Source organism: Aquila chrysaetos, chromosome 5 (genome assembly GCF_900496995.4).
Source record: "Aquila chrysaetos chrysaetos chromosome 5, bAquChr1.4, whole genome shotgun sequence".
Lineage (NCBI taxonomy): Eukaryota > Metazoa > Chordata > Aves > Accipitriformes > Accipitridae > Aquila > Aquila chrysaetos.
Genome location: NC_044008.1, coordinates 50,311,367 through 50,338,970, shown reverse-complemented (window position 1 = coordinate 50,338,970; position 27,604 = coordinate 50,311,367). Strand labels below are relative to the sequence as shown.

Sequence of the window (27,604 nt, the reverse complement as noted above, 5' to 3'; positions counted from 1 at the left end):
AGCAGAGCTTTGACCCTCTAATGCCCATACAAAACAACTGAAATGGAATTGATTCTACACTCTATATATGTGGAAAAGATATTTAATTGTAAAATAGAAAAAGTAGGCCAGAGTACAGTTTTAAGGGTAATTCGTCTGTGTACAGTATAGGTAAACTAGACTTTTTGCTTAAGTTTATATAAACAATTCCATAAAAGCAGTGAAACATGGAACAACAAAGCAAAGCACAGTTTTATCTTACAAAAAAGGAATCTGCACAGTAGTTGCAAATTTAATGTAACACAGCACTGAACAATCTTAAGGCAGCTCAGTCTAAGCACAGGACTAGAAGCCAGGAACTCCTGAGATCTGTTCCCAGGTCCACCACAGATTCACGTGGTCTTGGGCCAGTCATTTAGCACTCCCTGTGTTGCACTTATACCAGTTATAAAATTGAGACAATAACACTCACTTACCTGCCTCAGGCAGTACAGTAAGGGTTTTTTTTTAAAGATTCTACAATGCTCTGAAGATGTAACGTGCTATATAAATCCTAAGCGTAATAGATCACTGCACAGACACACACAAACACAGTATCACAGTGAAGAACAATGATGCTAGGTAAGAGCAGCATCACTACAACATAAAAAAATTACTTGTCCAATTGCATAATTAAAATGCAAAAGTCCGTTTAGAAAAAATGTATCACTGAAATAATTTCAAGGCTACTGGGGAAAATAGATCAATAGGAATATTCTAAAAGAACTAGTATTTGTGTTCCAGTGGAGACATTCTTTTCTATTCATTACTGAACTTTAAAATGTTTGTACAGGAAAATTGTAAGACACACAAAGTGAAGTTTCAATGCCTCCACTACCAAATTTTAAATTGCCTCTAATGTGTAAATTAAGATTTTTTTGTTTTGTTTTGTTCTTTTTAATTACAAATTACATTCTTCCAAGAAATATACCATCCACAATAAAACTGGCTGCTAGCTTACTTCAAATGACCTATAGGCTAAACGTTTTCCTCATAATTTTTCTCATCTTTGCTGAAAAATACCTATGCAAGATGTATGTGTAGAAATTATAAAAACATGCAGCATATGTACAAACTGAAAAGTTTAAAAAATATTAGCTTCATATACATGTAAATCTACTTGGATATATCTGAAATTAAATATAAAAATTTCACCACCTAAAATAAAAAAAAACCAAAAATGGTTTTCAGAGAATCTGAGACAACTACTTAAAGCTGTACAAAGATTTCCACCTGGAAATGTCTTATGCAGAGAAGTTTAAGTTGTTACTATGTAGAAATAACTGTTAATTCATTTTGTCACATAATTCATTTTCAAGTTGTCAGCTTAAATCAACAACATCACCCTTAAAACTGTTCTGTTTTTCAGAAGTTAGTTTCATACTAAAATCAAAAATTTCACAAAAACATTGGCTTCTCGTGTTTCTGGATCCCTTCAAAAAGATTTATCAACTCATTTTGAGACTGTAAAAAAAACAACTATTTACAGTATTTCATTTTAAATACTTTTCACAATTTCTAAATTCAGAGTTTTTATGTTACAAGAAATTCATCAGAGCTCACGGCTTAAGTCCAGTTATCAACTTGTAGCATCTTCTCTATCATGTAATCCTGTGTCTGTACCTATATAGCGTACAGTTCAAGATTGTACTGCAGGTTTTTGCAAGTAACAGGCTTTGCAGTATGTTCATTTTTTATTAAACAGCTTCTTTATTAGTCTGGAGGCGGTTCATTGCCTCTAACTTCTGCCGATAGGCCTCTGCTTCTTGTTCTTTCTTTAGAAGCTGCTGACGATATTTTTGTGCTTCTCTGTTTGCCTCATCCAGCTGTTTCTGAAGAGTTTCTCTTTCCTGTTAGAAACAGAACCAGCAGTATTTTGTCAAATATGTATCAAATACAAGTTAAAATGGCAAATACTTTTCCTTTACATGCAGCTCAAGTGTAAGGGTATCATGTAGAAACTGTACAGTTCTTACTCGGGCAAACCTATATGAATGCTGCTGTGTAAATTAGACATCAACTATCACACCAGACAACTCCCCACAATAAGGCTTGAAGTGTAAATATAGTAAACCCAAGTTTCTTTAGCTGCAAAGATACAAAGCAAGTCTTCATGGAAAAAGAGTGAAATAAAAAAGTAGAAGCATGGTGATTGAATACTAGCATACTACATTAACTTTTCTCCAATTATTCAATTCCTTTTGTTACTTTTCAAAAATTGGAATCCAACCTAACAGGACAGTCCCTTTCGGTTGTATTTCTAATCAGACAGTATAACAAAGAACTGTTATCTAACAGCAGTTTGCACTGGAAAGTGACAGCTGCCCACTAAGCAAAATATAAACATAACTGGTTTCTAAATGAAGTGATCTGAAGTAATTGATACAGATGCAATCCAGAGGTATAATTACATCCCCAAGGACACCACATTTTTATGAATTAACAGGCATTTAGCTAGATAAGCTTTTTCAATTCAAAAGGAGTAACTTAAGGCTCCATCCTCCATACAAGTTTGTTGGGGATGGCTATAAAATGGTTTCCAAGCAAAATAATACAGGAAATGCCACTTCCTATGAAGCTGCCTTAGGAACTAAGGAGAATGTATTTCTATCTCCAGTGATGTAGGTACTGTCATTTTGTTTGATGCTGCACTGAGCCCAATTGAAAAAGCAATTTACTTGGAAAATAGTTTTGTTTTGATCTTCAACCAAATACCATTTCATTAAAGTACATCATACTTTTATGAGTAAGGTAGTATTTGATTTCAAATCATTCTTTCCACTGTAGTTGTTAAGTAGCCACAGGAAGGAGGTTGTCAGAGAAGCGAGCTATATCCCAGAAAAACAAAACTCTTATCAAAACCTGAGGCCCAGTGAAAATAAGGTGCCTTTTCACCTTATTCCCATCCCAGCAGTTCAGTATCACATTCCCATTTAATACCTCAAACAGTTGTTAGAAGTTTCACCTCCCACGCCCCCATAACAGCATCCCTATTCTTCACCTCTTTGATGCACTCACATATTTTCATGGTCAGAGCCTGAAAATACAAAATACTCTGCCTCCCTTCTACTTGTTACTGTTCTTAGTACTTGTCACAGTCACATTTAACAGTCACATGCTGTGCTGAATGTGCTGGAATATAATGACATAGGTGATCAGATCATTGCTAACAGCAGCATCTGTATAGCAAAAACAACAGGTGAAGGAGAGATGTTATTAACAGGTTATAAAGACTAGCTGTAATACAGAACAGAACAAACTCCATTAAGTGCAATTTGATTTTACATAGGGCTTTAAGAGCTGAAGGAAGCTAGCTAGGGTTTGCTTCATTTGGAGCATATGCTAAAAAAATGAGAGCTCATCTGATCTTGCTTGCTTCTTTGAAAAGGAAGTTCAGCTTCCACCTCTGAAAATTTGGATTCCGCTTTTTAAGCAACTTTATGAATGGCCAACCTAAGTAGCAACTAGACTGACAAATGCCAAATGAATGGCAGAGCCTACATCTCAAATGATGTGAAATACACCAATGATGTTCCAGCACCAGTCCAACCAAAACATACTGCTATTTCTGTAAGTCGCCTATGTAGTACAAGGGGAGCCAACAGCTTATGTAAAACAGCCTGGTGGATTAGAAAGTTTGTGAAAAGAGCTACAAGACAATTCTCAGGGAAGCATTCAAAACAGTTGATCCTGCTACATGTGGAAAGCAACCTCTCCCTCTTGAGGGCACTCAGCTCTGGGATATACTGAGCTGGGCATTATCTCTCTCATGAATTTGTCACATAAAACCCCTCAGAAATCTAACATTGGTAAGAAGCAAAGCTGCTCTATCTACTGGGCTGCATAAGAATAAGAATCACCAGTAGCTCACTGGCCAGTGGTTCTGTGGTGCATTACAAAAAGCAAGGCACTATCACTACTATGGAGCGTATGCAGATTGCAAACATTTGGGGATGGAGAGGTTCTCAGACCACATCTTATGAGTATTTCCCACAGAAGATCCATGTACTCATAAGGAGTATAGCACATCAAGGAAGGGATAGAAAAAAAGGAGAAAACCAAGTCTCAGTGGCAGAGACAAGGAGATAAAACCAGTATCTACCAGACAGACTAGCAACTCAAAGCATGTAAATTAGTCCAGCAACTAATAGGTGTAGTTTTTAGACAGTCATAGCCCTAATGTAAACAGAATGAGTTAAGGAACTGAGGCCAAGTATACTGTCTAACTAGGCAGTGGAAAGAATCCAATGCTTCTGGGGGAACAATGCAGATCTACAGTGGACTGAACAGTGAAAATTCACTCCTTAACTTTTATATCTAGAATAGGGAGGACTATATCTAGTCTATTAATTTAATCAAATCCAGAAAGTGTTATTAGGGCACTGTTTAGAACACAACTGAAAGTGTTCTAATTATCTGATGTCCTTTTCTATCAGTATAAAAACCTACCCAGGTAAAAATCAAACTAGATGATCCTGAGTGCTCTTAAGAAATCTTCCATTTTTTCAGGGAATTTTCTTCATTACATGTAGCTTTTCTTATCAGTCTATATATTGATAATAGGCACACCCATAACTAAAACAACCAAACCAAGCATTCTTTCTAACGACAGAAAAAACAGGGATATGAATTCACTAATATAATTAATCTACAACTATGGTTTTTTTTTTTAGTCTAATGAAATGATTGTCCTGGTTCTAATGTGTGTCACCTTTCAGACATGCAACATGGGAAAAACACTCAAATTCAAGAATGAAAATAAAAATCACTGTATGTTAATGAATTATGCATGAAAATGAGAAACAGAGTATCTGTGTGACAGGGTTTTTTTTGCTGCCATCCTATGTTTAAAATATCAAACTGTTTAGGAAAACTGCCATCACCTTCAAAATGAGCTGAAACGTTTGAACTTAACAGACCCAAAAGATAAAATTGAAACACACCACTACAGCTTTACTCATTCACAATACTTTCACAGGAAAGTTTGTCACCTCACACAGATGGGAGCATGTTCAACCTAAAGACTTTCAAACTACAGTTAACTGTTCATACATTATGAATTTAAAACAGCTGAAGAAAGCACTCTTAGCCTTGAATCAACTCTTTATAATGAAATAAAGGAATGAATCACCAGTGAGGCAAAGAAACCAAACAATAAAGGTTTTCTACATTAAAAAAATATTTTAATGAGGGGAGGCATTCCACTCCCTCCAAATTCAAGTATGTACCACCTTCTGTGATCACAAAGTTTGAAGTGAACTGACTTTATGTGCACTTCTTTAATGCCCCTGTTACCAAAGTGAGGTAGCACCATACCCCTGTGAACCACAATAAGGCTCCTTAAGTCAACTGGCCTCCACACAGAGGCAGAGGTCTGCATGTGCATTTCCAGTTGTACAGACAGGGACAAAGTCAGTCATCAAAACCTGCACGTAAAAGTAACAGATAAAAGTAACTCATTTAAACCAACTTCTTTTGATATTTGAGAAATGTGTTTGAAATATATAATTGAAACTGGTAATCCCCTTAAAAGAATTATTTGTACTGTTATACCAACTATCTGTAATTAGGGACATGTCCATTTATTCCTTAACCAATCTAGATTTTTTTTCCTTCACCTAACAGAATTATTAAAATACTTAAGGAAACATAATTTCCTTTATGAATAATTCAGGCAGATGTTTAAAAGTGTGAACAAAATAAATGCTTTTATTTTAACAGTCATACATTTTAAAAAAAGCAGCAAGAAAATTTCAACTGTCATGATAATCTGTAATGACCACAAAGCTGCAAAGGCCAAAAGTATTTGATGTAACAACTTAGGGACGGGGAAAGCAAGTGATGAAAGGTGGTAATTACTTGTTACTAGACATGGATAACATATAGCACATACTGTACAATAAAAAGTATTCAATTAGGCACAATGTGATAATATGAACAGAAGTTGGAGAATACAACCTTTGATAAATGAAATATCGTGGAGTTGACAAAATGAGAACTTACAGCCTAGTCAAGGCAGACAGCAATTTTCATAAACTTTTGACCCAAACTGGTCAGCACAGTTAGAAGGAACAGAAGAAGGAATGAGATGGTTGACCTATTGTGGCTATATAATATAAAAACAGCTACAATTTTAAATTGAACAGCTACATCTATTTGTCATATATAAAAAGAAAAACTCTCTCAATGTTGTTAGGTCTTCTGCACTATAATTTAAAAAAAACCAGGATGGTGCAAAGATGTGTAATAGTAAACGGCTCTAGAATTAAAAAAAAAAAAAAAAAAAAAAAAGGAGGGGGCAGGGCAGGCAGGAGGGACAGATAAAAATTGACAAACACAGAATCTTACTGTTTCACATTTCCATTAACAGTTATCTAGATATCATGAATGGAAAGGAAACATTGCTAAAAATATGATCTCACAATCAGGACAAGCACATGGTCATAACAGAAAGATGAGGGTACAGTACTCTCATTCACTGCTGGCGGAAAGAGTCAAGTTACTCAATAATATATTGGTACCTGGTTTTAAAAGCTAGCTAGTGATCTTAAACAAAAAACAAAAATATTAACTTATCATATACTTAAACAAGTGTCACTTTTACGTGCATAACCAGAGGATGAAGCAAACAGCCCTCTTATATTTTTTTACAACAACTTTGTAAAAGATTAATTCCAGTAACAGGGGAAACTGAACAAGTTACTGTTTCACACACTTCATTCTGTGGCAACACAGAAATTAAACTCTACAACAACACAAAAAACAACAACCAGATACTCAGTGCTGAACACTCATTAACACATATCACGTAATATACTCCTTACTTCTATTTCTGCAGACTCCACACGATTTTCAACAATCTCAATGCACTGTCTCTTCACTGGCGGTTCTTCACTTATCACAGTTTCTTCAGCAATGTCTGTTGCTGGAACTGTTAATACTGAAAACATATTTGTACACATAAATACTTCAAACAATAATTAATGATATGATTTTATATAGTACAAGTAATTTTATTAACAGCAATAAAATGCCGAGACTTTCCCTTACGAAAACACAACTATATAATAAAATTCATTATAAAGTCAGCATGGGGAAAATTTACTAAAAACTTTAGCTGCTTGTATGCTACTAAAGAATTTTAAAATTCTTTGTTACTGACGTCTACAATAGTTAGTTGTCACTCTGCGGTATCACTGCTGTTTTTCACAGAGTAAACAGACACAGAAGTGAACTGCAGCAGAGTTATCAGTGTGTCAGTTCTGTAACTTATGTAGCAGACCATCTTTATAATGTTTCTTAAGCAAATACTAAATACAAAACTGGCTTTTGATTAATTAGAACACCTTTGGTAATCTGAAAATCCAGTAGTTATTAACCTTGAAGGAAAAAAATTAGGGATCTAAAGAAATTCATACTCTAATTTACTCATGCAACCATCTGGCAAATAAATGTCCTAAGTGTTACTTCAATTACTACCTACACACATTCATGCTTTCTGATATGTAGCTGTACTTCTTCAGACAGACTGCAAATCAAATAATTTGTCTGCAGTGTGCAACTCTTCAAGCTCCACACTGGGAGTCCTCATGAAGAAACCAGAAAAGGACTCATTTTTGTCTAAATAGTAGTGGCAGAACATCTTTAAAAGAAACCACCCAAAACACATGCATGTCACAAAATCGCATTTATTACACTAGCAGCTTCCACAAACAAAGTGCATATGGCCCAACAGAACAATTGTGTCACCCTGACTTCACTGGTTCTGCCACTGCTCCTCTAAAGCCTCAAGCATGTAAGGACTTGGCTTTTGTTCTGTTAAGAACACACTCCATGGGACTTGCACAGCTTGCTTCATGCATCAGATTTCTAAATCCAAGCCTCACCTCCCCACAGTATTTCCACCAAGGCAACAGCATAAGCATCAGAAGAAGGCTTTTGTTTTACTCCATCTTCTAGTTTTCATAACAAGTTTGCAAGAATCAAACTTATTGAAGGCAAAGCAAGTAGTTATCACTTTCCCCTTAAATGTCTCATTTCTCTTCCATGCAGTTTAGTAATTCTTCCATTCTTTCTCCTAATGCAGAGACTCAGCTGACATGTGGTAACTCACTGAGCTGCAGTAGCTCATGTGTCTAAGCCTTTTGCAGTATAATAATTCAAAGACGTATCTAAAGATGTATCTAAATTACAAAAAATTGTCCAAGCTATTTGCACCTAACAATTTATTATTATTACTGTAACTAAAATAGTTCCTCAAGCTCAAACCATACAAATTTCCACTCACCTTGCTGCCCATCTGGCATGGTCACAATGATTGGTTGCCCTATTCCACTGGTTGGAATTGAATGCAGATTACCAAGTTGAATGCCATCTGTAACTATAGTAATAACTTGCTGACCTCCAGAACTGACAACTTGCTGAATAGCACCATCCACAGATTCTGCAGTCACAACTTCTTCTGTGGCCACAACTATCAACAGATTAGTAAAGGAATTAAGTCAATTTATAAATTAAGCTTTATGATTTCAAATGCATTTTGGTACAGCTGAGAAAAAATGTCTTCCCTGTCTTTTAAAATTTGATACCCTCCACCCCCCAATTAATGCATTACTACATATTATATTGTTCATAGAAATCTTTCACCAGGCCAACATAAAACACTAACATTTTGAAATACACATGCAACTCTGTCCTGGTTTACCTTGCTCAATATAATAGTTTTTTTTAAATTTAGCACGTTTCCTAATAGATACACCCCACTCAAAACTGACGCTTTGGCTTCAGTGTTAACATAGCAGCAAGAACAAGAGTTGTTTTTAAGAACACGAATACCTTTTGCATTGTACACAAGCTGGACTAAGTTCTCCTCAACCAGTGTCTTGCCAGGTGTACCTCAGGACCCAGCCCTGATTTCTCTGCTTACCATAATGGTCTTCAAGACAGTAACAGACTGAAGGACCTCTAGAAAATCCTAAAGTTTTGTCTGTACTACATTGGTGCGTCAAATACAACCACAACTCTATTTATTATACAAAGTATGAAAGAGGACTAAATGAAAAGTTTTGCAGAGTTGACATTTTTACACCTTTGAAGGAGAAAGATAAAGCTTAAAAAGTAATATAAACATTGTATGTACATAATTCTATAGGTAAAAGTAAAAAAAAATCCCAGCTGAACTAAATATTTCAAATTCATGATTCGATAATGAGTATACAGCAGTGACCTCTCACAATTCTATATTACATCTATAAATCAAGGTAAGATAAGGGAAAGACTGCATTCAGAACTACAACACATACCACAGCTTGCACTATACACTGTAACTGGGGTCTTGCACTACCACCTTTATTTTTTAAAACAAGATACTGAGACAAAGAACAAGATCCCTAGTAGCACAATCAAAGAATTTCAAGCACACTAACTCTGTATTTTATTTTCAATTTGTCATGGTAAAAGCAAAGCCTTTGATTTAAATAACAGGCATTAGAGTGCTTTCTGTCTACAGAGATGAAATTAAAACCGTATAGACTGTGTTGTGATGCTTGAGATGACAGAAGGTAGATAAAACCCTGAAGCTTTCATCTTTTAAGTTAATTACAATATAACACACACACACAAATCACTCTGTAGTTCAAATAATGATGCAGTCATTGTCTTCTGAATGAAGACAATCTTTATGTTCAGAGATTACTGTCCTACAGCACTGTTTAAATATTCAGAGTGTTTATTCAGTAAACCAAAATAGTAAGTCCTACATGAATAAGTGTTGTTGTATTGAACTTGATTTGGCTTCCAAGTACAGGCTCAGCAGTAAGAAAGACCACCGTCATAAAAATTCCAAGTTGCAAGTGCCAATACTAGCTGCTGTGGCAAACAGCTCTGATCATTCAGTTTCAAACTCAACACTAGGCTTTCAGTTCTAGAAGGAAACATTACTAGGACTTCTTCAGACCTTGAAAGAAAAATGTAGATTTTGTCTAAAAAGAAGTTATTCTATATGAAAGAAAAATATCCCCATAAACACAGCCCTTATTCCCTCCTTGCTCTCCTTCCATATCTATATCCATCTAATCATTAGTTACCACACTACTTGTTATGCTGAAGGGAAGCTGAAGTTATTCAAAACAGCAGCACTATTATTTTCAAGAATCTCTGCATTAATGTGCATTATTTTCTTCTGCAGTGTCTGCGGGGGTAGAACACCTGCATATGCAGTAAGCATATGCCTAATTCCAACATAAGCACACCAAATACTGCATTCCAAATACACATCTTAAATCAGATTTTCTCTAATCCAACTCTGAGTTCCACACATACATTATGCACCACATTTGTACGTAACGTCCATGTCCTTATACACACTTCATTTGAGTAACAATTAAAAAAAGCACGATTCTATTCAGCTCCAGTGAGAAGCACCTTCCTTTCTTTGGTTTTACAAAATTGATGTTTTTTTAACTGTAAGGCATGAGGAACTAGGGAGAAGGGATCAGGCAAAGTTAACTTTGAAAGAGGAGAAAAACCTAGACACAAACAACATAAAAGGCAGAACCTAAGTGCTTTATCCAAGCTTATACAGTCTTAAATACAGGAGGCTAAATACAAGGTAAGAACCAAAACCAGAATTCTCAATCCTACAATTTTTGAGAGTATTTATAAATAGATGTTTTACAAGATAAGCACAAAGAGAAGGGTTTTTTTTTGTTGTTTCCTTTTTTTATCCTTGAACACACTTACTACTGATGTACAGGTAACAAAAAGCTGCTTTTTGTACTCTTTACACTTTACAAACTATTAAAGGAGTGAGAACCCAGGAAATAATTTGCAGACAGTAAGATGCTGCAAGATTGCCCACACATCTGCATAAAAATCAAAGCAGAAGAACTGAAATAAACAGGAGGGTTAGGTGTGATGCACACTGCATTATTGAAGGCAGGAAGCTACTGCATCAAGACTTCAAGCTTATTCCTTCCTGCCTGTCATCTCCTGCCTCCTCTCTGATAATATATATCTTCAGTGGTTTACTGACATGTAACATAGGTTACACTGCACCTCTGCAAGGGTAGGGCCATGAAAGATGAGAAGACTCTGTTAGTTACCAAAGTTTACTGCTGAGTCCTGAATATACATTTAATAGTCCGTAATCCCATCCAATCCCTCCTCAAGTTCCTCTCTCCTACAATTAGATCTGAGTATCATTGAAATATATTAATTGATTGAAAAAATGAGCAGCTGCTTCTGTAACGAAAGGCACTGCATTCTGGTTTTGAATCATCCACTTCACTTGCAATATTTATATGTCATAATATAGTATAGCTGTACTTAGGTACTGCTTTGATAAGTAGTAGTAGAGCTGTATTAAGAAGAAATCCTGCAGGACTTCAAAACACTTAGAGATGAAAACTCAGGTATATGTTGGGATGCAGCTGTCATGCTGGCAAATCTTAGAGTACCGATCTCTTCCACATTTTCAGTGAAAACTGTGTCCTTAAGAATGATGTCTTCTGCAGAGCTGAATTCTGTGAGAATTTTTAAGTACAAAAGACTTTGGCCACGCAAAGTATCTCAGTTCTGTAAAATTTATCATACTGACCATCACCAACAAAAAACCAAAATTAATGCATTTCTTTAGAAACGTGTTCAGAAAAATTCAGGTTACCATAAGCATCATAAATCCTTGACCAACAGAGGGTTGCTGCTCTCCATAGTGATCTCCAGTCACTGGCTTTAAAGTTAGGCTCATCTTCCTACATATGGTATCAGTGCTCAAAATCCCAAGCTAGCCTGGAAATAAGGCTATAGTGCTACATATCAGTATAACAAATACTATTAATACTAAATAAACAAAAAAGCAATCTGGCCTATCATAAAACTCCAGTATTTACAGACATACCATACTGCCTGAGAAAACTGGGGAGTGATGCATGCAAAACAGCACTGGGCAAGTAAAGTATGCATGAAATACTTCACAGCTTTCTTCAAAAAGCCAGGTCTCCACCAAAACACCTTTTGGGACTCTCAGAATAACAGACATTTTTATTCAAGTACACCATATAGCCTACTTCAGAGACAAAACCTAGGGATTTCTGTGTCCCAAAGCTAGGTAACAAAGAATTAACATAGCACTTGACCTCCTAAGTGCTAGTTTTACCTGATTTTTATGCAACGGCAAGATATTAACGTACACCATAATTGGAAAATATGGTCTGGAACAGAAGTTTAGTGGCATCCTCTTATAAAGTACCTTTAAATAATTCAGAAGCTTTTGATCGTGTTTTAACTTTATTGTAGATGGTATTACAACTTGCTTAAATTATAAGAGGAAGTCTTTTCGTTGCTTATACCTCTCTTTCTCAACCCTGTTAGTGGCAATGACTAGTCTTTATAATCCACTTTGATGCTGTAAGACTCGTGACTGCCATTTCTTTCTTCACTTTGCATATTGTAATGAACAAAAGTGAAAAAGTGCACAAAGCAAGCAACACATTATTCACAAAGAATGGAGAAAAATATCCAGGGCAACTTGCAGAGTACGAAACCTTAACCAAAGGTTTTTTTACAGACAAAGCAGTAACTGGCAAAGATCCACAGGGCAGGGGTGAAGGGTTTTTGTGTTAAGAAAAAGGAATGCAAAACTTGCGAACTAGGGGCAATGGAATTTCTTGTGTCTTTCTGGCTTCTTGTCATGGCCTTATGGAATAAGAGAGTGTGCATATGGCTGCAGCAAGGGATGCAGGCTGCTTTTTCCTAGGAGAACAATAATGTATTGCTAGGCTTACGTTTACGTGAAGTGCCATGGCAGCATATCATTCTGAAGTGGGACATACTAATCACTACATATTATTATAAATGCAAGTAGAATGCCTCAATGTTGAAAATAAGACCCATAGACATTCCAATGGGAAAACTGCACATTAAGATCACCAATATTCTTGTGCCTTTTGGGTGAAAGATTAAGAAAACTGCTGACAAAGTATATGCAAACAACACTGGGGCCATTTCCCAATATTTAGCAGAAAGAAGGATTTAAGAAAACAGTCTCCCACCACATGCAACTAAACTGTATGTAGACAAAGATGTAAATTCAATCTTCTGAATTATGCTTGCTTTCAGCAAGATGAATGCTACTCACATTAGGCCCAGAGATATCAGCTGTGGTCAGAAATCTTATTAAGAAATAATTGTATACGTGAATCTGGCAACCTTCCAGGTAAAAAGCAAAGGAAAAATTTTGTTCATGCTGAAAAAAGGAATGAAGATTGTCATCTCATTTCTGTATGAACTGTACCTCCAGAAGTGCCAGGTATGTACTTTTAGTTTATTAAACGAGGTTAAATGACTTAGCTTTCTAACCTGGTGTTTCTGAAGAATTAGACAGTGGAGCTGATGCTTCTGCTAAAGCTGCCAATGTGGCTAATACTGATGTTGATGAATTTCCAAACTGTACAGCAGACACTCCTGTTTCATCTAGTAGGATGAAAAAAAAAAAGTTATCTGACATTTAAAAGCAGTGAAGTCCCGTTTTTATTATTATTGCACTGAAGCTTCTAAGACACACTCTGTTCTCAGCAACATTCTGCTGAACCAAAGTGCTATTCTAAAGGCAAGTTTGTTAAGCAAATACAACTTCTGATAATTTATCTCTGTGAAGACTCTTGTTTTAAGTACCTAGATATTTACCACACATAAAAAACACTGAAGAGGAACATGGTAACTAGTCTATTCTTACCACTGTTTTTCCTCAAGCCTTTTCACTAAATGGTGAAAATTAGTTAAAGTATAAAATCCCAGTAGCTATCCTATAGACATCTAAATACCTGTTCCATTTGATGTATTTGCAGAAGATACCAGACCTGTTAGGTTCACCACCCCTCCAGGTCCAATGATGAACTGTGGTGTTGCTGCATGTATCGTCACAGTGTCCGGACTCTCTGGATTCGTATTGATTTGGTTCTGCATTGCAATCTAGGCGACAAAGGTAATATTATAATTCCAATTGTAGCTATAAAGGAATTATTTACCAAGAACTAGGATTACTGCACATTCCACTCAAACAGGAAAGATCTCCCTCATTATACTCATGCAATATACACACATCATGTCACATCTTGTGCTCTGTGTAAGTACATGAGAAACATGTTTTTTGGGTGAAATCTAAAGACAAAAAGTCTGTTGAAGTGAAAGACAATAATGACACACCACTACTTCTCCTTACCATTTATTGTAAACAAAAAGGGCCATATAAAGACAAGGCTCTTTTGTAGATATGCAAGCTCATGTATCTAAAATAGAGGCCTGAAGAACCAAGACTGCTGTGGCAACTACATGCCATGAAAATTGGCTCTGACAGCTTAGTAATTGCCATGAATTGTAGATGGCAGTCTTCTTTTTGTCCTTCTTTGAACTATTATTGACTTTTATTTACTGTATCCTTTCTGCAATGAAGAGGAGGCTAAAGGAACAGACCAGAAGTTCACCAAGTTCAAGATGTAGAGGAATAACAGATTTACACAGTGGCATAATGGTATTTTTAATTTGCTTTCTATCCTTTTCTCAATAATGCTCAACACTTAATTTGTCTTCAAGAACACTATTGAACAGTGAGCACACATTTTCATGGAAGCATCTATTATAATCCCAATCCCAATCACTTCTCCAACAATTCAACCCTAGTGTTTCTAATTCAAGAAAAATTGCCATCTATTCTCTCCTTTCCTGATCTCCAATTGTTAGGAAATTAACATCCATATATGAAGCTAACTGAACACTAGGGTATAGTCAAAACATACTGGCAGAGCAGGGAGTTAAGTTTTACACCTTGCTTGTGAAGACTCCACCTAGTTCTGTGTACTCCAACACTCAAATTTAAGAAAATAACGGATACTTATCCTTGACTTTGTAGGTGGTGAAAATGTTCTTCGGCCAACTAATGTTTACTAACATAAATCTCATTTCCATGTCATGAACTAGACTGGAGTTTAGCATTACCAGTCAATATATGGTCTCACAGCTGCTGTATTAAAAGCTTAGGTTATTACATGTGTAAACAAGTACTTTGCTGTAAGTTCCCTTAACATCATGAATCAGAAATTACCTGTAATATTTCTGCAAGGTCTTCATTTCCATTGTCTACTGCAATATCTAATGCCGTTTTGCAAAATTTACTCTGAGCATGAACATCTGCTCCATACTTTATTAAGAGTTCTACAACTTCTTGGTGGTTATGTTCAGTAGCCCAGTGAAGCGCAGTCATTTTGAGCATGTCCTTCGCATTGACATCAGCACCATGCTACAAACAAAATCATTGCATAACTATGTCATGAGAATTATCTGAATTAAATAATGCTGGTCACAGAACAAAGCCCAAAATTGTCTTTCTCCATCAGTAATGTCCTGTTATCTTACATTTACAGATTTATTAAAAGTACTTCAATCTAACTACCAAATAAATTATTTATTTACCTCAAAGGATTAAAGACTCCCTAAAACATAACATGTCTTGGTTCTAACAGCTGTTACTCACACAATGTCAAATTAGGAAGTAGTCTTATTTTGAAACGGCAATAAATAATTCACCTGAAATCATGATGATTTTAATGCTAAAATAAATTACAGTTTAATAGGAAAAAAAAGACCAATGCACACAGCACAAATATTCATATCATTTCAACGTTGGTTTCATGACTAAAAGGAAATTGCAAATATTTGATCATAAACCATTGTAATATCTCTGCCTCAGACCTTGTTTCAGCAATCTTTACCTTAAGTAAGACTTCTACTATGCTGGCATGGCCTTCTGATGCTGCCATATGTAATGGAGTTCTGTCCACTTTGGTTCTAGCATCCCGACTTACACCTGCTCGCAGCAACACTTCTGTTGTTGAGTAGTGTCCATACTGTGCTGCTAGATGAAGTGGAGATGTTCCCAACTGTAATGTAACAGAAAAAGTGGAGTTTTAACAGATGTCAGTGTGAAGTATTTCTTATTATTATGGAGCTACCAAACTCAGGTGTCAGGCCTCCACTTCAAAATCATTTTCTCTTGCAGTCTCAAGGAAAGAAGATGTCAGGGCTTTTACAGAGTATGAAGAGAAAAAAAAAAAAAGGTTTGGGGTGTTTTTTTCAATACTCATAACACACTAAAACCAGCTCACTGGAAGCAACTTTTTGAGGTCTGTGCTACGTTTTTTCTGTCTTTCTGAGGTGTGATGTTTCAAGGGGCCTAACGCCATTTTTAGTGTTGGTCAACATGCCGTACCAACACTGGAAGGGACCTCTGGAAGTCACTTAAGTCCAGTCTCCTGCTCAAAAGAGACAACTTGAAAGTTAGGTCACTAAGTAGATTAAGGCTTTTAAGGGCTTGTAAATACCCTAGCATTTTAGGTACCTGACCTCCCTATACAACCTATTCAAAAATAGGCACCTCCAAAAGACAACTCGGAGCCCCTACATCAGGGAACTCTCAGCTGCACATATTAGATAGTTCGGACTGCTTTCTTAATTCAGGCCTTTTGCTATATTAAATGCATAAACACAGTAACTAGGAGGATGATTGCTGCTTTCTCCCATTAACCACTTCAAAGTTCATCTTAAAAGCCACCAGAACGAGCTCATTCAGTCTGTTACTAAAATCAGTAGGAAGTTATACAAAGAAACAGACAATTTTGATTTTGAATTGGACATTAGATGATGTGACTGCAGAAATCCAAGAAACTTGCAAGGCTTGCAATATAAATGCTTAATTGTAATAATCCTATTTTCTTCTTCAGGTGAGAAAAGGAAGAAGATTTACCGAACACTGCAAAAGTTTTCATTACCCAATCTGTGGTAAAAGGTGCTCCATTGGCCATCAAAATGCGAACTTCGTCATCTTGACCTGCTCGTGCAGCTTCTAAAAGTTTCTTTCCCAAATCTACTAGTGACATCTAGTGAAGGACATAAAGGAATATAAAGAAAAAATAATAATATTAATACTATTTTAAGTACACAGATGCCACTGTCATTTTATTATTTCTGAACTACTCTGAAAAGTTGAAAAGCTGGAGTTGGTATTTTAGCCATGAGAATAAGCTTTACTGATTGCAATAAGCAGCTTGATTTTAGAACTACTTTTGTCAGCCAAACAGAATGGACACCAGGGTGAAGATTTCAGTATTACAGTACTGTAACCATAGCAGCTGTAAAGTTATATCAAACTAAATTTAAAGTGAACTGGATGTACATTTCTTAGAGCAGAAAGTGGTTTAGAAGCTCTCACCTGATACCGCAACCTTCTGTAGCTTTGTCCAGCTTTCAAATGGTACTACATCATGGCTGCTATGTCACACACCCAAAGGCACTACATTCACTTATCCAAAATGCCTACACGTATTTAAGAGGTACCACTATGTAAACACATTTAGATAGATATGAAACACAACACCGTTCTGACATCTTGTCTGTCCATCAGTATTACTTCATTTTGTTCACCCTAAAATATAATTTGTCTTCCTAGCTACAAAACAATGCAATAACCATATATTACTGTACTACATGCATCAGATATATGAACTAAAGTGTCTGCCTGAAAACAAACACTACTATCTGCTTCAACTGTCTACAGTTACTAACAATATGTTAAATGCAAAATTTTGATTGAGATGTGACCAAGATACTAGCTGAAAAACTTTCACATCATCTTTAGATTATGTCCCTTTTACAGCACTTAAAGTTCCATATAATACAGAGCATGCAAAACTATATGTAGACAAATTACACCTATCTATGTTTCTGTTGCATCAAAGATTTCCTAGTATAACATATTTTTAAACCCACTCTATTTCATACGTGCTATTAAATTTGTTCAGTAAAAAGAAAATTTAGAACTAAACCATAACTCACACTACTACCCAAAATATATCATCAGCGTTTTAGTCCTATACCTATGTTTTCCACTACCAGGATGGTAAGAATGGAATTACTTTCACCAATTTAGTTTCCAGTCACAAGCAAAGTTAAGCCTGTATTACTAGTAACAGCAGTTGCAATGCCATGCACACAATTTCCTACACAAAGTTAGAGTATATCAGTTCAGAAAGAAATCCCATTAAACATACACTTCTATCACAAAACAAACATATTTAGAAAGTTCTCTGCACCTGGCTCAACTGGCAAAATTTTTGTGGTATGTTGCTCAATAAGCTGAAAGCTATTGACTTGGGAAGAAATTAGAAAGGAAGACAGAAATACTGCAAATGCAGAACTCCAACATGTATCAGTAGAGCCATGAACTGGAGCAGATTACCTCTTTGTCTACAGAACTGACTGCAGGCAGCAATATCCCCTTCACCAAAATAATACTCCATTTATGTCCATCCTTCTAATACACATGGACATGTTGATTTGTCTCCAGCCAGAAAAGGGAAGAGGAGCAGGAAGGTGGCAGGACAGGACAAATACTGACAATGGGAAAAGGAAGGAAAAAAGGAGCACAGAGTCAGATGCAGAGGAAGGGACAACAGCCGACTCTCTTCCATAAAAAGAGAACGAGCAAAAGAGAAACGGGAATATAAGAAAATCTACTATCCCTGTTAAAGGGAGATACTAGGAGTAATGATATAAAACAGTAATAGGACAGAGAGGGCATTTGGCAAGTGCAGCACTGAAATGAAGGAATATAGCACTCCCTCTATATTGCACCTGTTTGGGGTTTTTTGGCGGCATGGCGGGGGGTGTGCAATTTAAGAAGGAAAAGAGCACATGCAGACACACACACTTTTTTCTGGTGGTCTAATAACACCACATCATGGTCCTCAGAATCAAAAGGAAAGCTGGAACTTAATGCAAAATACTGAAGTTAGTAACTAATTCAGAAAGACAAAAATTCATTTTCCTTGTATTTATTTTTGTTTTAAACACCGGTAGAGAAAAGGAACTAATAAAGTCTCCATTTGGAATTACAAAATATTTGAGGCTGGAGGGGACCTCTCAAGGTCACCTAGTTCAATATCCCAGTCAGAGCTGGCCGAACAGACTCAGGCTGCACAGGGCTTGGTCCTGTTGAGTTTTGAATGTCTCTGTGGATGAACATCCCACCACTTCGTCAACCTCATTCCGGTGTCCAACCACCCTCACAGTAAGAGCTGCCTTCTGTGTATACCTGTCTTTCTCCACTAACCAAAAAGACAGCCTTGATAACAAACTTATACTTTATGTGTTAAACAAAAATAGGTGAATTAAATTACAGTCCGTACATTTAAAAACTACACCTATTCAGAAGCCACTGACCACGTTTATACTGGTGAAATAAACTGCAAAGTTGTTACCAACACCCTATGCAGCAAAATCAAGCAGCAAAAAGAAAAAAAAAATCAGTTATGGTGGCCTGCAAAATACAAGGCTCACTCCCAGGAGATTTAGGGACAAACTTCAGCCTGAGATCAACACCTTTTCAGAGTCTCTCTGAACCACTACTGTTGAACACACTGTCAGAGTGACAGTACATCAGTTCTCATCTCAATGCAAAACTGAACAGCTTTGTACTACACTCAATAAGGAATGTTCTAATCAAGGAAAAAGAGGGACATGGAAGATCACACGTGACGTAACCTTCATTACCACATATTACTTGCATTAACCAACACTCTCTTGGTTGATATAAAGTGTTTGTATTTTAAAGAAGCACAAAGCATCACAGAAGTTTACATATGTTTCATGATGTAGAATTTTAACTTCAGTTAAAACAACATGAATTTATTTTAGAAGTGAAGTAAAAGTTTCAGTTCTCATAGGGTACTTGAAAGCATGCTTGGGCCATCTAGTGGAAGAAAGTTAAAAACCTAGCAAAATTATACTGTTGAACTCAAAGATTAAAAACACGTTGTATGTCACTAATACACTAACAACAGTAACTGAAGAGGCCTTTCCAACAAAACTCATGCACATTTAGTCACTTTCAACCAATGAATACTAGCATTCACAAAGTTTCTCAAGAGTAGCTGATTTCTACTTGGCAGATCATTCCAAGGACCAGTAATGCAAGGTCAGGAAACCCTTGAGTAATAACATGCCCCACACTTCCCCCCATACTCTCCCACTGCTAGTACTGAGACATACCGAGAAGGGTCTGCAGTGTCAGAATTTCCCTTTCTTCCCTTTCTGGAAAAATTCTTCAGCTGCTCTCTTGAGATCATTTAGTAACACTACAATAAGCAGTGATACTATCAAAAGCAAAGTTCTATACACAGTACAATAAAATATATTTAAAACTGAAATGAGATTTCCATTTCAAAGCAGCACTCTTAGTTAAGTACTGCTGCTGCTTCATGTAGTGTCACAAACCAACTCTACTGAACTGTGTTAGAGAATACTCTTCAGTAACAGTGTCATTTCTACCAAGCTTGGCTAGCACGACAGCTGGGTAATGCTTTATATGAGGATTCTTTCAGACGATAAAAACATCACTGGCTCTGAAATAAAGTTCTGAGACTGTTATAATTATTCTTATGGCAATCTATGTTTTTGGACTTCTAACAGCTCCTACACAACTGTGGGAACAGAGGGTTTTGTCTACAATTGAGTAAAGATGGAAGAGCTTCCGCTGGGTTTGGACTTCTTTGTATTAACCACCTCCTGAACTTCCACATTTCATTATTGCAATGCATTCTGTACAGTATCATTAGCCAGATGCCACAATTAACTGGTAATTAAAACTTACATCAAATTATTATTGCAAATTCTATTATATACAGAAGTATATTTTACTTCTGTTCAATAGGAAATCATGCTGCTTTTTTGTATCCATCTTAGATTTAAGTTTTTATACGTTCTATAAAACTCTGAACATCATGCTGTTACCAGAGGGGTATATAACAGCACTTGACCAGAGTTTAGGTGGAACTGTGTGTGAAAAGGGCTCTGTGGGGAGGGAGAGGAGCTGAAAAAACACACAGCTTGGGAAGCCTGGGGTACCACACCACAGCCTACGGACAACAGAGCAGCCGAGTCTGCAGTCCAAAGGAAGAAGACTAGGTTTCGCTTAAAATATTGCAGCACCTTTCAGACTGCTGTCCTGCCCCAAGGATCCCGGACCCAACCTTATTCCCCTTCTACCACTGCAGTGGTGAACATCAGCTAGCCAAAATCAACAGGCACAAAACAGTTGTTGCAGAACATGTGCTAACATTGAGAAGTCACAGCCACCAGTGTATTTCTAACCAAGGTATGCTCCTAAAAGAGACATACTTACACTAGAAGAGCATGGACTGCAGCAGTGCAATTTACCAGAAGGGAAACTGAATCAATATACACTGTATCTGTGATAAGGATTTCCAACCACTCCTAAAAACCCCAGGACGAAGTTCCATAAAATGCTAATTAAATAGGTTTCTCTACTGAAGTGACATGCGGCAGAATTGTGCTTGGAAGATAGCTTGAGACCCATCATCTCTCACACCCATTACATCTGGAAAAAGAATGCCCTTTTCAGAATGTCTTTTTCTTTCCACTATTTCAAAAAAATCAACCTGCTTTGCCAGACCTGGTCTTCAGAAACGCTATCATCCTACCAATTTCAACATTGCACAGTATCGCTAGAAATTTAGAATCGTAATTCCTAACTAATTTTATATGCCTATCCATATCAAGGTCAAGAATATTTTGAAGTACAAATAGTTAGCAAAAACTATTTAAATCTTTAATCAAGCACTCAGCTCTGATCATTAATAGAACTGAAATAATAGGATCAACTTGCTTTGTTTTTTTAATCTTTTTTATATCCTGATATAACAGCACAATACTTGAACTCAGAACAACTCTTCAAAAAGTTTTTTATTTCAATTAGTTTTGTAACTTTTTAAAGGAACCAGAAGGTCTGCATTAAACCTAGGTGTATTTCCATGTGCTAGCATCTCTTGAAAACTTTGGTATGATTTTACCATATATATCATGCAATAGTGATTACAGTGACTTACATGGGATAAACTCAAAAAGTTCCTGTATTGTTTCCTGAGGGAATCATAGCCTTCCAAACGTGTTTTGACAATGATTTCACATGTCATACTTCAATTCTCAATATAAATAATCATAGGCTTAGAATATCCACACTTCTATTACGATAATGAAAATTACACTAATATACTGATAGCAGTCAGCTTTAATTCCAGTGCTTTCAGCTTTCCTCTATGACTGTGTTGTGTTCATAACTAAATTCTCTCTAGTTTGTTTAAACAGCAACATGACCTTCATGTTGGACTAAGTATGCATCAGATGAAAAATATCTGATCTGAGAAAAGAGATCAGAAAAGCAAACATATTGTTGAATAGCTTAGTTTTTAAGATAGTCAAGCCTGTATTTATGCAGGTCTGTTCACCAATTAGGTGCATACATTAATTTAAATTAGCACCAATCATCCATGTAACTCCATTAAATAATGCAGATGGTAGGAAAGTCTTATCCTGAAAAAGGAGAGCGCAGATTTGGCCATTATCTGCAACAAAATGCAACATTTAAAAAATATTATTATGCAACAAGGGGGAACCATTGGCACCAACCAAGACTTGGGTTGGCACTGCCAATAAGCTACAAACCTTTCACAGGTAAGTTTGGCACTAGATTCCAAAAAGGTCACATTACCGCAGCTATGATTGACATGAAGAATCCAAGGGCTTGTGACGTAGCCTTTGAACTGTACTGCAGCCTTAAGAGTATGTCTCAGGTTAATTGAAACTTGAAAATATCCTCAAACAAAAGTCACCAGCCCCTCTAATTAAAGCATCTGTTTTATTATGAGGGATCTTCCTTGACAGTTTCTGTCTGGCACATAGGCCTCAAAAAACCTAGAAAACAAACTGCTTTCAGCAAAGAAAGCAGGTCACGAACAAGACTCTATGCCTAGTGTATGCTGATCTGCCGTGTACACTCTTATTTACACAGCAGATTTATGTACCCTTACGGGTATTTCTGTGTGCATACACACTCCAACCCAACTGCTTACTCTTACTAACACTTCAGAAATCGTGAATAATTTTAAAAAATCATTAAAGTACTCCAAGGTGGGCATTCACAATTTTTAGCACATTTAACTCTAATATGCAGCATTTGCCGTTCAATAAAAGCTACCTTAGTAAGCAGGTTAAAGGACAAACATACAACTGCTTTAAGTTAAAAACTCTAAGCACAGACGACTTCCTTCAGGGGATTTCACCGACGTGCTATCAGACAGCGTCTCACCGACAGAAACTACCTCGACTACCAGGAGAGAAAAGAAAAACCACAGTCCGAACTAACACATCGTATCCCGCGTTTATGCTACGCTCCCGTCATACGCTTTATTAAGAGTGCAGAGCAAGGGTTACAGATTCCGGGTGAGGGACACCGCAGAGGAGGGAAGCGCTCCCCTCCCACCGAAGCTGCCTCTCCTCAGGGCACCTTTGGCGCCAAGCGCCGGCACGCAGCTCAGCCGCCCCCGGGGCGCCGGGCCGGGGCAGGAACCGGCCAGCCCGCCCCACGCGAGGCCCGAGGCCGTCCCCACGCGGCCCAGACCAGGCTGCCCGGCGGGGAAAGACGCGGGACGAGCTGGGCCCCGCTCTGCCCCTCAGCGCCTGGGCCCCTCGCCAGGCGCGTCGCGCTCGCCCGGGCCTGCGCGGCAGCCGCGGCCGCGGGAGAGGGGCCGCCGCGGGCGGGCGCGGGCGCTTGGGCCCCGAGGCGACCCGCGTCGTCCCGTCCCGTCGTCGTCCGTCCCCCCCCCCCCCGCCCCGCCGGCTGCGCGGCGGCCCCCGACCCCGGCGCAGCCCCTGCCCCACAGGCCGCGCCCGGCGCCCCGCGGGCCGCCCAGGCCGCCACCGCGGCCCAGGCCGCCGCCGGCGCTGCCCGCGCCCCCCGCACGGCGGGGTCCCCGGAAGGCCGGCCAGCGCGCCCGCTCTCCCCAACAGGAAATCCTGGCTGGGCTGGGCGCTGCGGAGGGAGCCGCGGCGCCGGGTTCCGGGGGAAGTGGAATTATTTTTTACCAGCGAAGAGATCAACTTCCACATCCGGTAACAGGGCCCTATACAAAGGCGCAGACTGACCTGGAAAAGCTTGGCCGGCCCGGGGGGGGGTGAGGGAGAGACGGGGCGCGGGGATGGGGCCTTACCGTGCTGCCGGCCCGGCCGCCGCCGCCGCGACAACAACCAGGGGCGCCGGAGGCCGCCGCTCATCGGCGCCCAAAAGCCCCACACAAAAGTCCCCGCTGCGCCTGGCGGAGGGACACGGCGAGCGGAGCGTAGGGGAGGGGCGCCGCGCTGCCGCGCTGCCCCGCCGCCGGCGCGCGCCCGGGCGCGAGGCGGCGCGGGCCGCCCGCGGGCAGCGCTTCGAGGGGCGCCCGGCACTTACCATGGGGCGCAGGTATTATCTTATTACACAAATATCCCCGACAAAAGGGGCTCGGCGGAGGGATACGGCCTCGGTGCCGCCTGCCGCGCATGCGCGGCGGCGCGGGGAAAGGCGGGGAAGCGGGCGCTAGAGGGGCCCGCCATGTTCCATCCCGCTTCCCGCCCGGCGGGGGGGGCAGGGCGCTCCCTGGCCGCCCGCCCGCCCGCAGCCCTTGGCCGGCCCCGGCGGGTGGAGGCGAGCCGTCGGCGTGCCGGGGGGGGGGGGGAGCCTCCCTAGAAGCGGCTTAAGAGAGCGGGTAGCCACCCCGCACGCCGGCCGCCTCGGGGCTCCTCTTTGCCACAGGGCGGCGGGGGTTGCGCTTCCCGCCTCGTGGCTGCCGGGGCTCCGATTGTGCTCCCAGGCGAGGGGGCCCCGCCTGGGCGAGGTCTCTGCTGCCTTGCCTCGCCTACCTTGGGTAGGGCTTTCGCTCCCCTTTGGGATCCTAGAGGTAGGGTTTGATACGGATGACAACTCCGAAACGATCCTAAGCCGTTGCTGCTCTGTCAGAGAGCTCTGGCCTTCAGTCCCAAACTGGCATTGGACCTGACATCCCAGCCCCTGAAATGCTGCTCCCCGTTCTGTTTCAGCAGTGCAAAAAGGTCATGCTCACGTTCTCCCCAAAGCTATTCCAAGTCACAAATCTGGTACCAGTGTAAAGCGCAGAGCCCATAATCTACATCCTTCAGAAAAAAGTACCTATCACACAAAATGCCACTCTCTTGTTTTGGAGATGGTAAGACCTACTAGATAATCAGAGGAATACTTGTAACAACGTTGTTTACAGATCCATTATTTTTTGCCCCTGACTTGCCTAACACGGCTTTGGACAAAACAGAAAACCATATTCCAAAGAGCAAACGTCATCTCACGAGTATCACAGAACTGAATCCTTGAGTCACTCCTGAAATGGATCCATTCAGTCCAGCAGACAAAACTGCATCTCCCATGTGCGGCAGCAGAACAGCCCCTCCTGGCCAAGCGTTATGGCAGGGCTTACGCCACCCTGGCTGACAGGACTCTCTCCAGTTCTGGCAGTATTTTTTTATGTGAGTTAGGCTACAGGGAGGAATTCTCCGTGCACTTTTTGAAAAGCCAGTTAATCCTTCTTTATATGTTGTCCCCTGGCTCGGGGATCTGTCGACTTATTTTTCTAGGAGTGATCAGCCAGAAGGCGGCACTAGAGAACAAGTCCAGACACCTCCTCGGGGCTGTCACTTGTCACCAGGGTATAGAAATCTTAAACCCAGCCTTCATCACATCTCTTTTCCATTGCTGGTAAGTGTCTGTGTCTCTCAACACGCATTTAGCTTGCCTTATTATGGGTTTTCATTTACACAGTAGCAGTAGGTACAGAAAACGTTACAATGTCCTCACAGGCATGCGCCAACAAGCAGGAATACCTCGTGGTGTTTGTTAGCTGCAGTGCTATGGAGAAGCAAAACATTCTGTATTACTGAAAATCTTTTATAGAGGTGAAGAATACAGTCTGCATTTAGTCCATTAGCACTGTATATGAGTTTTCATTATTATCACAACTACCATCTTTAAAATAATCACGTCCATTGTTGGGTTTTTTGACAGAATTCACCTGAAGTACATTTCAGAGAGAGAGACATTCGATGTCTGATGTAGGCAAGTCAAAACACATTTCACATCTGTAGAGTACATGGGTTTTTTTCCTTTATTTTACCCAGCTTTCTAAGATAGTAACTTACAGGTTTTGTTAACTAAATAATCTAATACATTCTATTAAAAAGCACACTGATTTCTACCGTTAAAATTCCTTTTTTTATTTATTCAATAGTGCTACACAGTAACATACATGCTGATAGGAAAATGTGTTTTAACCTAAGGCAACACCACAGCATGTTATAACGTAATCAACAGACTAGCGTGTTGTAACAAGTTCCTGACTATGGTAAAGCTAATTGTACAGGCAGGTCCTCCCCAACACCTTTCTACGTATGGTTGGGGTTTGCCCATACAAGTAAGACCAAAAGATTTTGTGACACAATTTCTTCATATAAGAGAAACAATAAAAGGGACACTCTGAGTCCAGTGTGGAGAGCAGCGAGTGTGATACTCAACACTGATTTGCACACTTAGATCCCAAGCCTTGACATAAGTGGACTTACTCCTTTCACCTTGGCATAACTTTATGGCATGACCCATCTTGGCTAAAACAAATGGAACAGTTTTGAAAAAGGCACTTACAAGGGCATTGTGTTATTAATATTATTCAGTTCAGCTTAATGTTGTTAAGAGTGTATCAACTTACTTCGGTATTAAACTCTCTGATTGCACAATATAGAAGACATAGAGCTGTACTCATTTCTCCCAGAACCTTTTACATGTCTGATCACTTACATGCACTGCAAATTAGAGATGGAGGATATTGTTTGAGCCTTTCATGTACGCAATACCAACCAACGTTACTGTACCACTAAGTTCTGTGATACAATGAAGCCTTCAGGGCAATGAATCAGTAGTGTTTTGGAAGGCTACATGAAGACGGGCATCTTTCTCATCTTGCCTTCATGACCTCCCTGTTTCCCAAAGTGGCCGAGGGAGACTGCTGCAGTTCCCAAGACATTTCCATTGGCAAAATGGAGCAGTAGGGTAAAGTATCTTAGTTGAATCCCCCACCTTGACACAGTTAGGAGACAGACTGGGACTGTGGCAGGACAGAGCATCTTTCTGTTTGTGCAAGATAGCAACAGCATGACCTGCCTCACCGCCTGACTGTAAACAGGCTCAGCACCACCCTCTCCCCTCCCTTCTCCTAGTGTTTTAAATCCCAGCATGACTATACCGGCATGTCAGCACGTACCTGCCATCCCTGAGGTACGATGCTTGTAGTAACACCACGAGCTGCACAGAAAACGCAGCCATCAACAAAAAACCGAGATCTGAACTTACAATGTCCCCAGTCAATGCAGTTTTCCCTAGGAAAAAAAAAGGCTATTTTCATAACGGGAGGCGTCTCGCCTTCCCACACCACATCTCACAGTGCAGCAGAAGGGCCGGTTTCACACCCCGTACAAACGCAGGATGTCCCACAAAATGGGGCAGACCTCAGAGCCCGCTTTTAGTGGCTTGGCCTCGATAACAAAGCGCCCAGAAACGAAACGAGGAGCCAGCCCAGGCGGGGCGCCAGGCCCACAGGGGGCGGGCAGGGCGGCCTCGGCCCTGCGG

General features: G+C 39.5%; 1 protein-coding gene across 7 annotated transcripts; it reads right to left on the bottom strand.

The window, feature by feature from the left end:
• Nucleotides 1–66: 66 nt before the first annotated feature.
• On the bottom strand, nt 67–24,473 carry GABPB1 (GA binding protein transcription factor subunit beta 1). 7 transcript variants are annotated; one of them, XM_030016405.2, is made up of 9 exons: nt 24,371–24,473; nt 16,839–16,946; nt 15,783–15,950; nt 15,116–15,310; nt 13,839–13,986; nt 13,375–13,488; nt 8,306–8,491; nt 6,843–6,958; nt 67–1,868 (listed from the first exon to the last, which is right to left on the bottom strand). In XM_030016405.2, the coding sequence occupies exons 1-9, from the start codon at nt 24,371–24,373 to the stop codon at nt 1,716–1,718; spliced, it is 1,191 nt and encodes a 396-aa protein (XP_029872265.1). In that variant the 5' UTR covers nt 24,374–24,473; the 3' UTR covers nt 67–1,715. The 7 variants fall into 7 exon arrangements, with proteins under 7 accessions (XP_029872265.1, XP_029872270.1, XP_029872267.1 ...); XM_030016410.2 differs by having other exon boundaries at nt 13,875–13,986; nt 24,371–24,472; XM_030016407.2 differs by lacking the exon at nt 24,371–24,473 and adding an exon at nt 24,132–24,259.
• Nucleotides 24,474–27,604: the final 3,131 nt, after the last annotated feature.